Here is a 17,853-nt window from a genome sequence, read left to right on the forward strand (position 1 = left end):
GGGAGGGAGGGAAGGAGGGAGGGAGGGAGGGAGGGAGGAAGGGAGGGAAGGAGGGAGTCAGAGGTGATGCTAATGAACACTTTAAACTGTACTGAGCCTGGAGAGCTGTACCAACAGAAAAACTAGCCTCTTCCCTTAACTCCCAGGAAGTTGGGGGTGGGGTGGCTCTGCTAAGAACGGCCCCTCAAATGCCCAAAACATTCTACACCCTTGAAGAGTCACCGAGTCACCACCCACCAATGTTCAAAGTGGCCTAGGAATTCCACTGCAGCCAAGTCAGTTAAAGCCACAGACAAGGTCACCCTGGGAGTGGGGGGTTTGTAGCTTTTAGTGGAGGGAAGCACAAAGCTGTCTACACTACCAGTCAGATGCGGCAGAAAATCTGTCACTGTTCTACTCTAGAAATTGTCCAGATTGGCTTGTTTGTTTGTTCACTTGAAGTAGGGCTAACCTTGTAGCTTGGCTCTTCTCCAATACAGTTCTCCTGCCTCTGCCTCTGCCTTCTGGGTCCTAGGGACTACAGGCATTTGAGACCACACCCAGTTATGATTTCTAAAACTTTTTTTATATTTTTAAATTTTTTAAAGTTATTTCAGTCTATGTGTGCAAGTGTTTGACTACATGTAAGTCTGTGCACACACACTGTGTGTGCCTGACACTTAAGGAGAGCGCGTCAGAACCTCTGGAATTGGAGTCACAGATTCCAGTTGTGAGCCCCCCACGTGAGTGCTAAGAATAAACCCAGCTTTTCAGGAATAGCTGCCGGTGCTCTTAACCACTGAGCCGTGGCTCCAGTCCCTTATGCATTTATTTATTGGGTAGGCACAGGCACGGAGGGCAGAGGGCAGCTTTGGGGAGACAGCTCTCTCCTCCCACCATGCAGGTTTGGTGGATCAACCTAGCTCATCAAGCTTGGCAGCAAGCACCTTTACCCACTGGGCAATCTCTCTGGTCCTGCTTTTTCGCAATGAAAGACATACTAAACCGATTTCCAAAGCTTAAGTCCTTCTTTGTTTCCAAGGCCTTGCATCCTGAGAAGCACCAGCGAGGCCCTGCGCACCCCTTCCGGACTCCCTCCAGAGGCTCCCTTGAATAAAACACCCCCAGGACCCAGAGTTGGGGGGCAGGTCAGAAACCCCCGACGTCTCAAGTTCATCCTCTACTGACGGGCATTCCATTTGCTGACTCAGCAGTCACAGCCAGACCCCAGCTGCAAAGCCTGCTCAGGACACAGCGCTCCAAGCCCATACAAGGAAATTCAAGGCCTCCCAATCCTTGGCAGCTACAGACAGCAGGCAACGGGCAACAGGATTGGCTACATCCATCTCCACCCCGCCCCATTTCCACAGGACAACTGCAGGACTCACACACACACCTGTCCCTACATGTCACACTGCCCTCCAGCCCTCACCCAGCCAGCCAGGAAATCACTTGTTCCAAGTGTGTCCCTAGCAAGCGCATCCAGTGTTCCTTCCTGTAATGCCACTTCTCGGTCTTCCAGTGTGTGTGCCCCCCCCCCCACACCCAGTGTCCTCTCCCGTGACACTGGGTGATGGCCAGGTCCAATACCTAAGTGACTTTCTTTCAACTTTTCATTTTGAAATAACATCTTGAAGTTGGGCTTGAATTTTCAATCCTCCTGCCTCAGCCACTGTGTCCAGCTAAACGCGTCATGTTCTGCACCCCCAAACTGTCCCCAGTAGGCTGCTGGCTCCTTGGCATGAATCCTAGCCCCCTCCCACTTTGGGCCTTACAGAACTCTGAAATCTTCCCTGAAAGGAACCTGGGGCTAGATTTAGGGTTTGGTTGGTTTTGGGGAGCCTGGGAGGGGCCAGTGAGATGATAGGTCAACAGCTAAAGGTGCTTGTATCAACCTTAAGGCCCCCATGGAGGAAGAGAATGCTGATTCTAGACGCTTGTCCTCTGACCTCCATGTGTGTGCTGTGGCAAATCCACACACGTGTATACAGCAGCAAATAAATACATGTCACTTCATTGTTTTTAAATTGAGGTAGCTACCAGAGTGCCCAGATGAGGGCACATGCTTGGCAGATTCTAGCAGAGAGGGCCCTTTTCTTCACCTCCTGAGGTCATGTCCTTCCCAAAATTCTTTCCATGTTGTAAAACTGGACATAAAATTGTTAGAATAAATGTTTGTGCTTTCTAGTGCACGGTGGAAACCTGAACTCCAGAGAAACACAGGCTGAATGAAGGAACGTGAATTACAGTAGCACATCTGAATTTGGGGTCCAGCTTTCTTTCCAACTGCGCTCTTGTCTACCCCAGTGTTTGCAGATACCCACGCCCTCTGCACCAGAAATGGAGCTGTAAAGGCAAAGCTTCCAGGGTTTTAAACAAACAAAAAGTCCATATGTTCTTTCAAAATCAACTAGAAGTCTCTAGAGCATACAGATCCTCTCTAGAGCATCCAGGTTCTCTCCACAGCATCTCCAGGCCTCTCTAGAACATCCAGGTCCTCCCCACAGATCCCCGGTCCTCTCTAGAGTATTCTCCATCCCTTCAAAGTGGGAGGAACAAGAAAAACAGGGCTGTGGAGCTTTGTATATATGTTTGCTTTTAATGATGACTACTGTTCTTTTTTAAGCAAGTTGTATTGCAAGTTTTCATTCCCTGACAGCTGGAGGACCATTTTCTATTGGAAAAATGTCTTTACATCTGTAGTGAAGTTCATTGTAATGAGAAGTTAGATTTGTATTTTACTACCAATTTTTAAAAAGATGAGCATCATTTAAAATTTAATGGATTTAGAATAAAGTACAGAGGTCTGGCGAGAAGGCTTGGTGGGTAAAGGTACTTGGCCACCAAGCCAGTCAACCTACGTTCCAGTTCTAGAACCCTCCAGCTCTCCTCCGGCAAGTCGTCCTCTGAATTCCACATGCATGCCATGGTATGTGCATATTCACACACAAATAAATATTTTAAAATTAGAAATAAAGAAATAAGGAAGCACAGAGGACAAACATGGCGAGAAAGGAGGAAGAAAAGGACACAGAATGGAAGGAAAGGAGGGGAAGGACTGAGCCGCAAAGGTTGGGGGGCCACAACTCAGCACCCAGAGGGCATCTGAAGTTAGTGACCAGGGAGGGGCAGCAAGCATGGCCTTCAGAAGCCCCATTCTGGGCTCAAGACACTGTCTCAAAAAGCTGCTACCCCATCCTGCAATGGGAGCCAAGTGTTTTAGGGGCAAACACAGTAATGACATCATACATCCAGCAGGTGGCTTCAGGAAACCCTGTTGGTGCCCTGGGTCTCAGTCACTCCACCTCGAGTAGGAGGACTGGATCATATCTACACCCGGCCCCAGAGGAATAATGCCTTTAGGAGTCCAAGACTATACAGAAAGTGGGGGAGAGAGAGTTGGGGAGAGATAGAGACTGGCTTATGTTCTCACAGCATCCAGCTTATGGGGGTGGGGAGCCCCATGGACTCATAGAGCAGAGGTGGAAATCTTCAGACACCAGAGCCTAAGATAGGGAGAGTCAAGCCCCTTGAAGATTATGTGATTGGCAAGTGTGCCCTGAGAGGCTTGGCACATCGCGATAGGCTTGGCGAGCCTCCTCAAACACTTGGTCAGCACTACCTGGAATCTGCCTTTAAAGCTAGCCTGGATGGACACGTGGACAGACAGAGCAGCCGACTTCAAAGAGAACAATGAGATGTGACCCTCAGGAGCAAGGCAGGAGTGTAGAGCGGAGCTCAACCCCCTGCTTCTCCCCAACTTCCATGCAAGTTCTTCATTAAAAAAAAGAAAAAGTCGGGGCCAGAGAGATGGCTCAGCAGTTATAAACATCGGCTGCTCTTCTAAAGGAACCAGGTCCAATTCTTTGCACCCACATGTCAGCTTACAACTGTCTGTACCTCCAGTTTTAGTGGATCTGACTCCCTCACACGGACATAAACGCAGGCCAAATACCAACACACATAAAAATTAAAATAAACAAAAAATACTACTTTTTTAAAATGTTGAGAGAAGTAGTCAGGGCTGGGGACGTGCAGGACATGTCTCCCCTGAGAGCAAGGGACACATGATGAGACCTTCCAGGGAGCATTTTCAGCCCTCTGCTGAAAAGTAGGGCATAAAGAATCAGCAGGAGTCAAGGAGACCTGCTTGGCTGGGGATTTCTCCCTGCTGAGATGGGCAGGCAACGGGGGAAAGGTAACTGGCTGAGTTACTTCTAGTGTGGTGGGTTCCACAAAGGGCTGCATTTCACTCCAAAAAGGGTGGCCTTTGGGGTGTCCCGGGGTCCCATGCACAAGCTGGGAGATGAGTCTAAGAAAAACCTGGTCTTATTGAAAGTAACTCAGTCAGCAGAATGCCTGCCCAGTGCATGGAGCCCCATCCATCCCCAATACCAGACATGGGGGTGTGTTGTTGCTGGTCTGTGATGCCAGCAGTCTAGAAACTGAGGCAGGAGGATCAGAAGCTCGGGGCAATCCTCCACTACATAGCAAATTTGAGACCAGCCTGGGCTACATGAGATTCTGTGTCAAAAAGTGAAAAGAAAGGAGGGGAAAGAAGGAAGGAGGAAGGAAGGAAGGAAGGAAGGAAGGAAGGAAGGAAGGAAGGAAGGAAGGAAAGAGGGAAGGGAAGAAAAAAAATAAAATCCAGAAATGAAAACCGTACAGGCTCCTGGCGCCAGCTGCCAACATCTGAGCAATTTTTTCATTTCACGATGAAGAGGGTGAGGCTCAGAAGGGTGAGGTTGCCTGCTAGAAACTCTCAACCTGGGTTGTGCCAACCTGGGGAGGAGGGAGTGCCGGAGAGGGCGTGGCCAGGCAGTGAGAAAGGGCGAGAAGGCGCTCAGGCTCTGCCATCACGCTCACCGCAGAGGGCCAGGTGCTCCGGGGAAGCCAAGGGGTGGGGGTGGGGCCGACCTCAAGGACCGCCAGGGCGCTACCTGGGTCGTGGAAAGGCACCAGTGCGTAGTTGGCGATGACCCGGCTTCGACTGCTCAGGCTGCGCTCCAGAATGCGCGAGGCGCCGTCGATCACCTGCATCAGATCATCCCACATGGAGCCAGTGACATCGAAGACGAAGGCCAGGGTGGCATCTCCTGTGGCAGGGGACAGTGCCGTCGTGGGCGCGTCAGACGTGACCTCCGCCACTGCCGTCGAGATCGCCACTAGCAGTTGCAGGAGCAGCGCGCCGGGCGTCATGCTGAGCCGGAGCAGGCTGCAGCAGCGACGGGACGGGACGCGCAGGTCGCAGTGAGAGGTGGCAGTGCTGTCTCGCTCCAGTGGGTTCACCGGACAGGGGTTCGGCGGGGTCCCCCTGGTGGGAGCCCGAGGCGGTTCCTAACGCCCACCCCGCCTCCCTCACCCCCTCCCCCAACCGCCCCACAGCGTGACTCAAACTTTCCCAACCCCGCGGCTCTCTGGTCCAGCCCCGAGGTTAGAGGAGGACGCAGGGCAGACTGCAGGAGGGAGGTGGGGCCGCTGCGGCCAAGCGCCAGGGATGAGGGTGCGGGAAGCCACCGACACCTGCAGGCCCTTCTGCGGGGGCGGAGAGGACAAACAGTCCAAGCCTGGCTCAGGCAGGCCTTGCAGCCACTGCTACCTCCACCCGGCCTTTCCGAGGACCCAGGGGCTCTGAGTCTCCTAGATATTGTAATTATTCTTGTTAAAAATCGACAAGCCTGAGCCTGGCATCCACCATGGGCACAGCATCCCACAGTTATTATCTAGAAGTTTGCCGCAATCCGCGGGGAGTGGGGCGCAGGGACGGGCAGATACTAAGATCAAACCTGTTTATTCGATACAAGTTATCCGAGGCTCGGAGAGAGAAGAAACCATTTACTAGGTAGTGTAGGCAGCATCAGAAGCCAAATATAGAAAAATCCCAAATTCCTTTGTCTCTGCTGCCTCCCTCTGAATATTGTAAGACATTGTTGCAGACATGGAGAACCAGAGCTCTGGGCACACACTCCTCTGGTCACCTTCCTAACTAGACTCGTGAAGGGGCTGGGGCACACGGAAGTGACTGCCCGGGCTGAGTTCAGCCATCTTCTACCTGATAGGGTTCTTCTGTCAACTGGGTGGGTGAAGTTGCTGTCTCCACCACTGGGTAAGAGAGGACACTCTCTCCACAGTCAGACTGAGTTGGGGAGCGCTCTCTCTGCAGTTGGACTTTGGGGGTATTCCTCCATCACTTGGCTGGGCAGAATGTTTCCTCCACCATCGGGCTGGGCGGAGGTCGCTCCCTCCATTTTGCTGAAGTCCCTCACCCTCCCAGACTGTACACTTCTGCTGATTTTTGTCCTTACAGACCAAGAGCCCCTGTGTCCTTGTCCTAGCTCTGACTAAACTGTAGCCCTGGGACTGTGCCTGGGTGTGTACAGCTGCCTGCAGCTGAGCTCTGTGGCAATGGAGACCCAGAGCCTGGCACATGACATGAACCCAGTAGAGATCTCTCTGCCACCTGCGAGGGGAGGTGGGTATCAGAGATGCTGGGTTATTGAGCCATGGCCATGGGCAGGGGGCAGGCCGGACATGGCACAGAGACCCGAGTCTTGATGAGGGCCAGAGACCTAGGGAAATGTCTCGTGGGCTATGGCAGAAGCTAGGACCACAAGGCCAAGTTCAATGGGAAGCCGAATCTTCTGCACTTGTGCAAACTGGCTTTTTAAATCTCTCTGGGTAAAGGCTGCAACTGCCCCCAGAGCCTGCGCAGGGCTGGGTCAGCTGTTGGAGTGAGGAGAGGGGCTCCAGCTGTGGGAAGGCATGTAGCAAGCAGGACCAAGAACCAAATGGTGCCATTTCAGACCCAGGACAGAGGACTGGGTCATTCAGTCTGCAAACAATAGCTGAGGCTCGGCTGAATGTCAGGTACTGGAAGAGGTGCTGTGGGGACAGGGATTAAGGAGATAAAGGAGTGTGGTCCCCATCCTGAGGAGGAGGGAGATGTAAACAAATCACTCTAAGCCAGCGAGATAAGTGCCAACAGCAGAATTATCCAGAGCTCGGGGAGCTCGCAGGAGGGAGGGGCTGAGCCTAAGGGGTCAGAGGAGGCCAGGGAGCGAGGCTGAGAAGCTGAGAAGCAGGCCGAAAGGAGAGGAAGGGCCCTGAGAGCTGGAGCTGTGTGCAGAGGCCAGGAGCGCAGAGGCCGCCAGTGGGCCCCCGGGGGCCCTGAAAGGGATGATGGCAGGAGAAGGGCAAAGGCTAGAACCTGGAGGACCTTACATCTTCGCCAGCCCTTCTGGCTGGTTTACTTAAAGGCATTGGGAGCTATTGGAATATAAACCAGAGAAGCAAGTGGGCCTTGTTAGCACACTCGGGCCGCTCACAGTGACTGAAGTTCAGAGGACAGAGTTTGCAGATGCCTGGAAGCCACAAATCTCTCCAAGGAGGTCAGGGACGGACTCAAAGACAACAAGGGGTGGAGAGAACCATGGACTTGAACTTCACGGGGGTGGAGTGGGGGTCTCAATATGTAGCCCAGGCTGGTCTTGAACCCAGGGATTCTCCCTCAGCCTCACAAGTTCCTGTGTTATAGGTATAAGTCACCCTACCCAGATTCAGATTGGAGTTCTGAAACTGCCTGGTGACCTTCAGTGAAGTGGAGGGGGCTGGAGGGTGACTCTGTAGTTAAGACAAGGTTGCTCTGGCAGAAGACTCGGGTGTGAGTCCCAGCACCCACATGGTGGATCAGTCACCCATAACAACTCAGTTCAAGGGAGCCCACTGCCTTCTTCTAATCTTTATGCACACCAAGCATGCATGTGTTACACACACATACAAGCAAACAAAACTCTCATATATGAAATATGACAAATAAGTCTAAAGAGAAAAATATCAAGAGCTGGAAGGAAAAATCATGAGCTGCTTGCGGATGTTTGCAGATGTTTCTTGTCATCCCACCACTCAGCAAGAACCACCAGGTCCCCCCGGAGATGGAAGGAAAAGTTCAGAGCTAGCTCAGCCTGGCCCTCCCCCAGTTGCCGCGGAAGGGAACCTCGGGCAGACATCTGCCACCATTCCATCTGGCCTGGTCCCGTTGCCCATCCAGGGTTGCAGGTGGCTGCCTTAAGCACAGGTGTCTCAGATGCTCAGAGCTCCCCAAGGGATGTAAACATGGCCATGGAACCAAAACGAGGGAGACCTGTGTCATGCAGGTACAAACCAGCCAAGCTGCTGGAACCCGCTCCATGCCTTCACCTCTGCCTCCCCAGCCCCCAGGGAGCCTGATTTTATTTTATCTCAAGAGAGCCCACAATTTTCCACTGTTTACAGAAGGCATGATCTTAGAGTTGTTTCCTAACACAACACATGCTTGCTGAGGAGAGCTCCAGTGGCCGCAGCCTTTAAGGGAAACACACCACACTATTGTTCTGTGGCTCAGAACCATGCCTGGCCTGTATCTGCAGGGGGACCCGAGGCAGTCAAGGGACCTGCAGAACCTAGGACGTTAGACATTCATTGCTCTCACTATAACCTGACCTCTACATGTACCTGGTCTGGACCACGTCAGATGCTGAGTCTGGCTTGCCCTGCTCACCTGGTCCCTTCCGGCCCTCCTCCCCAGGGTGCCTGCTGTGTCCCTCAAAGACTGGGACTATCATGGGCCAAATCCTTACTGAGTACCAGATCCCCTCCAGATAGGGAAACTGAGGCTCATAAAAAGGAAGCTCTTGGATCATGCAGGATTTGGCCTGTGCCTCTGTTTGCCTTTCTGGAAAACCCAGGGACACCCCCACCCCATTGCTCATGGTTGTCCTGGATATTCAGGGCAACGACTCCAGTAAGAGCCCAGTGCTCAGAGCTTCTAGAACTGACCCAGACCCCAGGTTTCTCTCAGGCATGCTGTCAGGGTGCTCTGTGGTGGCGGAGGGGACACCTCTGACTCAGATTTCTGACATTTTTGCACCTTTGCAAACTGTAGGAGACCTGAGCCAGCCATGTTTTGCTGGAGAAACTTAACAAAAAGGGGTAAGGATTGGACTGTGTGGCTGGAGCAGGGAGCGGCTGGCTCCTTTCTAGGATGGTAGCGCAGAATCCAGGGCCTGCTCTCTCATGTAGGACCCAGGGGACAGGGTTCTCAGGAAGGCAGAGGACTGATGACTAGAATAGATGGAGTTCCTGAGGACAAGAGGGGCAGCCAGAGTCCCGACCATACAGCCACGGCCCCAGAGCCAGGGCTGGATGATTTACTGCCGAGCCCAGTCCCACTGCGGGACCAGCCTCCAAGTCACATGTACTGCAGGAATGATTTGAAGCCATCCCAAGAAATATTTGAGCCACTTGACACAGCAACCGTTGCCCATCCCCATGTTTTCAAGAACAAACAAATGAAAACTGGGCCAGAGACAGCGCTTCAGGGCTCACTCCCACCATCCTGACTAGCCCAGCGGCTGCAGGGTCTCCAGGACAGAGCGCGTTCCAGAGCTCACTCCCACCATCCCGCCTAGCCCAGCTGCTGCGGGGTCTCCAGGACTCACTCCCATCATCCCGCCTAGCCCTGCTGCTCCGGGGTCTCCATGGCAGAGCGCCTGCGCAGCTCAGTCTTTAACTTCGGAGGAGAGGGAGCAGCAAGAAGAGCATGTCTCCTCTCAGAGGTCATGGTTCACTTGTTCTGACTGTATCCTGACTGAGTCTCACCATCATCTAAAGCCGTTTTGCCACCTTCACTGGTGTCTCTGGAGGCTGGCACCTACATCTACAATGAGCTGGGGTTTGATACCTGCACACATCTTATGCTTCTTGTGAGAGGGCCCGTCCCCATTAAAAACAAGAGTCTAGCCCGGAGTGATGGTGAACACCTTTAATCCCAGCACTGGGCAGGCAGAGGCAGGTAGATCTCTGTGAGTTCCAGACCAGCCTGGTCTACAAAGTGAGTTCCATGTCAGCCAGGGCTACACAGAGAAATTGTGGCAAAAAAAAAAAGAAAGAAAAAAAAACTGGAAAGGCTAGGAAAATGCTCAGCATCAAGGCACAAGGACCAGGGTTTGAGTCCCAGCTCACATAACAAAGCGAGCATAGAAATGCTCACTTGTCTGGGGCAGGAAGGGGTGCAGAAACAGAAAGGTACAGGAATGGAGGTGCTGTCACTGGCAAGACTTTCTAGCCTGGACAACCTGTCAGGTCCCAGTGAGAGCCTGTATCACAAAACAAGTTGGACACCTCCTGAGACACCCAAGATTGTCCTCCAGCCTACACACACGCACACACACTCAAACACACACACACATGCACACACACATGCAAACACACACACACACGCACGCACATGCACACGCACACACACAACTGTATTTTAGCTTTCTACCTTAAGCTTTTGCCTTTCCTCTTCCCAGAAAGCGTGGCTTTCGGTTCTCTCAGTTTTCTGCATGAGATACTTACACTCCGTTCGGGTGACCTGAGGAAGAGCCACACCCTAGTCCCCTCCATAGGAAACCCCAACAAGTGGGACTCTTTGTGGTCCCTACCCCTCCTTGAGAATGGGCTAGGTGTTGACATTTGACACTGCTCTAGCCTGCAGGGGCTGAAGGAAGAGGTACACGGAGCAGGTCAGGGAGGGGAAGGACAGAGATTCAGAAGGGGAAGCCTAGACGGAGGTCAACAGGAATGACTAAGAGTCTAGGAAGACCCACACGTGATCAATTGGGTTTGCAAAAGGTGCCAAAAGGAAGTCAGGCTTTTCCAGCTTACAATGTTGGAACAGTTGAATATCTATAAAAAGAAATAATGAGCCCTAAGCCCTAACTCGCACTACGCACGAACCTAACCAGAGATGACTGCTAGGCCAGCTTCAAGGCTAAATTAGAAAGTTTCTAGAAACAGCCTTCTGGAGAGATGGCTCAGGGGTTAAGAATGTGTGTTGCTCAATCGTGAGGACTGGAGTTTGGATGCCAGCACTCACATCAGTGGCCCACAAATGCCTGTAACTCTGGCTCCAAGGGATCTAAGATCCTCTCTGGCCTCCGCAGGCATGTAGGGCATGTACTCAAACAGACACAGAAACGAACACACATGCATATACACATACATAAATTTTTGAAGAGAGAGAAGAGAGTTTTCTTCTCTCACTTCATGATGTAGTGACTACTTCTGAGGGGCTGAGTAGCTATCTTGAAACCATGGGGAAGCCAGTCCAAAGAGCATATGAAAAGAAAGGAACTTTAGCACTGTCTTATCCATGGCTTCCCTGATCTTTGGAAATACTTAGACTGCACTGATTTCTCTGCTAAATATGGTTCGAAGTATTCCCATCCCAGAAACACCCTGTCTTAGAGATACTATGGCGTTTACCATTGTGTTTACCTTGGCAAAAGAAACTTGGGGAGGAAAGGGTTTGTTTGTCATACACCTCCACCTCACTGCTCATCACCAAAGGGAGTCAGGACAGGAACTCAAACAGGGCAGGAACCTGGAGGCAGGAGCTGATGCAGAGATCATGGAGGGGTCCCACAATGGGCTGTGTCCTCCCCCATCAAAAACTAGTTAAGAAAATGCCCTACAAGCTTGCCTATAGCCTGATCGTATTGAGACATTTTCTCAATTGAGGCTCCCTCCTCTCTAGTGATTCTAAATTGTGTCAAGTTGACACAAAACTGGCTAACAAACATCCCTATCCCTAAAACATTCCATCCCAGAAATATCCCCACCTCAGAAACATCCTGTCCAACAAACATCCCATCCCAGAAGCATCCTGTCACAGACAAATCCCATGAAGAAGCATCCCATCCCAGAAGCATTCTATTCCTGAAGCATCCCACCCCAGAAGCATCCATACCAGAAGCATCCCACCCAGAAGCATCCAATCCCAGAAGCATCTCACCCTAGAAGCATCCCACCCCAGAAGCATCCATCCCAGAAGCATCCCATCCCAGAAGCATCCATTCCAGAAGCATCCCACCCCAGAAGCATCCATTCCAGAAGCATCCATTCCAGAAGCATCCAATCCCAGAAGCATCCAATCCCAGAAGCATCCAATCCAAGAAGCATCCTACCCCAGAAGCATCTCACCCTAGAAGCATCCCACCCCAGAAGCATCCCACCCCACAAGTATCCCACCCCAGAAGCATGCTATCTCTGAAGCATCGCACCCAGAAGCATCCCATCCCTGAAGCATCCCACCCAGAAGCATCCCATCCCAGAAGTATCCTGTCCCAGATGCATCTCATCCCAAAAGCATCCCACTTCAGAACGATCCCACCCTAGAAGATTGCCTGTGGAGGTGTTCCTGGTTTCGTTCTCCTTCAGATAGTGAGAGTTTTACACAGCTACCTTCTTCATAAGTGCACAGCCTTGCACACTGGCCATTAAGCAACCTTTTCTACACCTCAATATTTTCTTAGACGTCAACTTAGGAATGAATCTGCTTCCCCAGGTGATGAGGGACCCTGAAGAAAGAATTAGTCTACAAAAGGTGACCCCAGGTCAAAAAAAGTGACCATGAGAATTGTCTCCAAAGGACAGAGTGATCTTTGACTCGTTTTCATTCAGATCTCCAAATCCTGAAGTGGGCATACAGTAGGGCTTTAGTAAATAGGTGTTGATTGAGCGGATGGATCGCTAGACCCAGGGAAGCCTGGGCCCTTTGATTTTCATTCTTTGTTTCAGCCCCCCCCAAAACCTGATCGAGAGAGAGAGAGAGAGAGAGAGAGAGAGAGAGAGAGAGAGAGAGAGACTCTATGTGGCAGCCAGAGGACAGCCTCCACTGTCATTCCTCAGGCACAGTTCATCTTTAGTTTTTCTTTGCGATAGGGTCTCTCACTGGCCTGAAGCCCCCAGGGACCCACCTGTGTCCGTCTCCCCAGCACTCAGATTCCAAGCACACACCACCATGCCTGACTTTTTATATGAGTTCCAACACAGATCCTTGTGTTTGCACGGCAAAACTGTGCGCTCTCACCTGGACCCTGGATCTTCAATAACTCCCCTTAGTAGAGACTCTCCCAATGATGATAATCTCCTCCAAATGTGTGGAGAATGTGGAAGGAATTGGACAGTCTCTGTGTTTGAGAAGCAAGGCCTTCAAAGCCAGCAAGTTTACCTAACTTTTCCTGCCCTCGACTCAAGACCGCTGCCACCACCATGGTCCCTACCCAGCCCAGACACCACAGTTAGCACCACTTCTATAGTGTTGAGCAGCAAAGCCAGAAGCCCCCGGGTGTGTGGGGTATCACACATGGCTCAGATAGCATTCTGGTCAACCAGAAGATTCCGGAAGCCTGTCTCCAAGGGAACAGGAGGGAAGCACGCCACTCAGGGTCACTTCCCAGCTCTGAGAGAGGCTGGATCCAAAGGCGGGTCTGTAAGGTGAGGGCAGTGCGGAGGAAAACAGAAGGGCGGAGCCTCAGGAAATCCAGACACAGAATCACCAAAGGACCCATTAGTTCACGGCCAGGTTTGTACCCCATGAAAAATGGGCATTCAGACGGGTGTGAGGATACACACCTTTAATCCCAGCATTTGGGGGGTGGAGGGCAGTAAACTCATCAATGTGAGGCTGGCTTTAAGTTCTGGGACAGTCATATGAGACCTTTCTCAAAAATAAACAAATGGACATTCAGAGGTTAAGGAGGTCCACGGGCAGAGGGACTACAGGGCAATTATGCAGACCTAAGGCCAGATGCCCAGGACCCACAGGAAAGCCAGGCATGACAGAGCATGTTATAATCCCAGCACTGGGGGATGGGTGTGAAGACAGCAGGAACTCGGGGGCTCATTGGTCAGTCAGTTGAGCCGAAGTGGTGAGCTTCAGGTTTGGCGAGAGGCTCTGTCTCCAAAAGTGAAGTGGAGAACAATGCAAAAGACAGCCAAAGTCATTCTCTGGCCTCTCCACACTCGTGCGTGAGTTAGCAAGCACACACGCACACATTCAAACAAAGACTTATCAGTATTGCTCACAACAGCCCAAAGGAGTAACAAGCAAACATCCACTCATGAGCTAGTGGGTGGATGAAGTGTGGTATGAGCCTCACAAAACACTACCCCACAGGCACATGGTGTCGTGCTAGACTGCATTCTGATATTTTATACAAGAGCAGCGTGTGGCTGCCAGAGAGCCGTGGATGGAAACCAGAAGGGGACCAGCAGGGGTCTCCCTCTACCTCTCAACCAGACTGGGCCCAGCCCCTGAGGCAGGCATGCTGACTTTTGGTCCAGGATGCAATCGGCTCACTGCACCACCCACCTTAAGGACCTGTCAATTCAATTTTACCCTCAAGAAGTCTCCACTAAAGAATTCATGGATCTGAAGATGATTTCAGTCAAGGAAAGAGAGCCTCCTGACATCAGCTGGCACAGGTAACCTCTGACAAGAGCAGCGAGCTGCAGAAGAAGCCAGGTTAAAGGTGCTTCAGCTATGGCAGTCTGGAACCGCTAGCCCCAAGAACTGTGCTTGGGAAGTGTAGAGAGAGAGAGGCACGTACTTGCAGCCCAGGCATCACAGCGACCTTTGGGCATGCGCTGCCGCTGGCTTAGGGCTTAGGCAGTGGACTCCTCTAACAAACCAGATCTAATTATATCTCTGTTAATGTTTAGGAAGCTGGCATCCAACGCAGGCAGGGACTGAAGCCTCAAGAACAACACTGGCGGTGGCTGAAAGGAAAAATGTGGGTTCAGAACCCCCAAGACCAAGTTCTCAGCATGGAGGAGATTTATTTGCCCAGAGGGACAGAGGGCAGAGAATAAGAAACAAAGACAGATAGAGGGTGACGGAGGGGGAAGAGGACAAACGAAAGGGGGCAAGGGAATTTGTTCCAGGGGGACAAAGGGCTGCCTCTGGATAGAGAGGAGACAGGTGGGACACATGGCGAACAGCATTTTATAAAGGCAGAAAGGGGAAAGCCCGTGCTCGGCTGTTTTGATTGAACATGCTAATTAGGGTGGCCAAAGGGGGTTCTGATAGCTGGACCTTGGTAGTCAGCCTAAGGAGGAGGAAGTGGCCAAATAAGGGAGCAGACCTTGGTGGCTAGCTTTAGGGATGTAACCTAATGGTTTCCAGCCAAGCAGAGGGAATGGGAGAGAAGGGCAAGGCCTGCCAGAGCCATGCTTGCCATGCCTGAGCTGGCCAGAGTCCCTTCAGCTGTTCCACATTTATACCACACACACCTTTGCTGGGTCTGGGCCACCCATCTATGGGAACACTCTGAGGAAAGCACTGTCTCCTAGGGAAGAGCTCAGGTGGCCGCGCCGGCTTTATAGACTCCCTCACAGCAGAGGCCAGTGTCAAGCTGGCCTGCAGATGTAGAGCTAGAGACACAAAGATGCTGATGGCCAGAATAGCAGAATCAAGTCCCTGGTTCCTGGGGAGAGACAACAGAGAACTACACCATGGGAGTGTCATACTGGGGCGGGGCACAAGCCACAGTCCTGTCTCAGCACTCACAGCTCACATTAGCCAAACTCAGGCTTCCCCCACCTGTGGAGAGCAGACCTCTCCAGATCTGCTGAAACACCCCAGAACAAGCGGTCATGTGACCCAGAGAGTGTCAATCATAGCATCCCATCCCATTCCAACAACGGTGCTTGGGCACAGAGATGGGCGCGTGGCTCTCAGGGTCAGTTAACTCCCTTCCCTGGGACCCTGCTCCTGGGAAGACTCTCCCGGTCTCTGGAGTCCTGAGGGGTGCCAGCAGCCCAGCTTCCTGGTCCCAGGAGAAAGCCTGAGTTGGAGAGGAGCCAAGGTAAGGCTCCAAAGCTACAGAGAAATCCTGTCTTGAAAAACTGAGAGAAAGTCTTTTGTCCCTGGAGTCCCTGTCTCCTCCACCCACCCACACACATACTGTGAGGGGGATAAAGAAAGTGACAGCAGACCCTTCCTTGCATCCTAAGTGATGATGACAGCAGGAAGAAGATGGCTAGAGGCTCTCTCTCCTGGAGGTGGCAAACTTGCTAGAATTCAAAGGGGTTAAAATCCATGCAACACCAACTGTACTCATCCATCTGCCTGCCTCCCTCCATCTCTCTCCTTCCCTCCTTCCTTCCCTCCCTCCCTCCCTTCCCTCCTCCCTTCCTTCCTCTTTTCCTCCCTCTCTTCCTGCGTGGATGAGAATGTGAAAGTCAGAGGACAACTTCCAGGAGAACCCCTCCTACCAGGTAGGCTCTCCAGACTCCAGCTGTCAGACTGAGAAGCAGTGCTCCTTTACCCGCTGAGCCATCTTGCTGGCTCCTTTTGGTTTGTCTGTTCTGCCAGCATGGGGAATTGAACCTAGGACCTCACGCATGCTAGTCAAGCACTCTACAACTGAGCTTGAGCCTCCAGCTAAGCTAAGCACTTTACCGATAGAGCTTTCTCCCAGCCCTTGGCCATCTTTCCCACGTCAGGTCCCGCAAAAGCCCTTGAACCAGATGTATCCAACAAGCACTTTACGATTGCTGAGAAACAAGCTGCTATCCCTGTGGTCTCCACAGCGTCTTCCCTTTGACACCTCAGGCTCAAGTGAGTGGAAAGAACAGGCTCATGATTTGGGATGAGTTAATTTCTTTCCCTTTCTTTCCAAATAGCTCTGAGTAATGCCCCACCTCTGGTTCTGTAAACTTGAGAGAAAAAATATATATGTGTATTTGATGCAACCCGAAAGCTCTGCTCGCTGAGGGAGTTGACGACCGGCTCTTGGAGGAAGTGGTTCTCTTTGAACATGATACTTCAGTCATGAAGCTGTCCCCCGGGTGTCAGCTCTGATCACCATTCTTGCCAGGGCCCCATCCTGGTGTGAGGAACACAGTTCATACCTTCCGGGTCTGGCATGAAAACTAGCCCACCGCACCCATCCTCCAGGGCTCCCTGGGGTATCCCTTGAAAGAATGCATGGAACATAACAGCCTGGCCGCTGTCTGACCTTCAGGCCCCGACTCAGTGAGGTGTTACAGCCAAAAGGAAAGCAAAGGAGACTCAGACATCAGAGAGAGAGCTGGTCCTTGCTGAATACCCAGGGTATTAACAAAAGGGAAGTCACCCAATTCCTCTCATGTCCCCTTTCAACACATTCGCCTGGAGGTCTCTGCTCCTCAGGGCAGCCTCCAAGTTTCTCTTCCCCACCTCCCTGCGTCCTCCCCTCCCTTCCAAATGTAGGGTTTTATTTTCCTTCCTTCTGATAGCAGTAAGGTGTTTTTATAATACAAGTAAATTTTATGTTTTTGTATTAGTGGTAATCGGTTGTGTATGTGGGGGGGGTGCGTGGGGGTTAGCGTGGGTGCCATGGCACACACATGGACGTCTGAGGACAGCTTTGTGGAGTTGTTTCTTTTCTTCCACCCTGTTGAAGTGAGCTCTCTCTTATCCCATGCTGTGTACTCCAGGTGAGCTGGCCTGAGAACTTCTAGACCATCCTTTCCGTTCAGTCCCATCTCCAGGAGGAGGGTGGAGATGCCACTGTAAGCATCTGGCTTCTTCGTGTGGTTTCTGGGGATTGAACACAGGTCCTCAGGCTTCTACAGCAAGCATTTTTACCCACTGAGCTGTCCTGTTGGCCCAACTTAGCCCTTTTACATTTGTGTCCATTTCCCTACCCGTTTCCTGCTGCAGGGAGCTCCTTCCGCTCCTTCAGCCAATAGCTTTTAAGATACCAGCCCACTTGGGCGTGGTCTCTGATACTGTAAGAGCAGCTGTAAAGCGCTTGCTCTCTTGTTTCCAGCTTCTGCTTCCAGCCACTAGACTCTGTTCCTGTTGGTGCAGAGGACCGTTATCTAGGACAGTGATCTGTAAATTTTACCTTCAATAAATAACCTTTTATTGTTTATAATTCTGAACTGGTGTGGGATTATTTTGTGACTTCCATCATCAGTTTCCCTTCATCTGCCCACAAAGCTCCAGGGAAAACCACGCGAGGCTGAGCAGCGGGTGGTGGGCAATGTTGTTCTTTTGGAAAACTACAACTCCCAGACTCC

The 17,853-nt window shown here is 51.7% G+C and overlaps 1 protein-coding gene across 1 annotated transcript in view; it reads right to left on the bottom strand.

The window, feature by feature from the left end:
• Positions 1–5,178, bottom strand: part of Hmcn2 (hemicentin 2) — a 155,259-nt gene extending 150,081 nt beyond the window's left edge. Inside the window, exon 1 of the mRNA XM_013355724.1 lies at positions 4,920–5,178. Within this exon, the coding sequence (XP_013211178.1) occupies positions 4,920–5,178 (259 nt within the window). The remainder of the gene's footprint in view (positions 1–4,919) is intronic.
• Between the last annotated feature and the right edge of the window lie 12,675 nt (positions 5,179–17,853).

Source organism: Microtus ochrogaster, chromosome 4 (genome assembly GCF_000317375.1).
Source record: "Microtus ochrogaster isolate Prairie Vole_2 chromosome 4, MicOch1.0, whole genome shotgun sequence".
Classification (NCBI taxonomy): Eukaryota; Metazoa; Chordata; class Mammalia; order Rodentia; family Cricetidae; genus Microtus; species Microtus ochrogaster.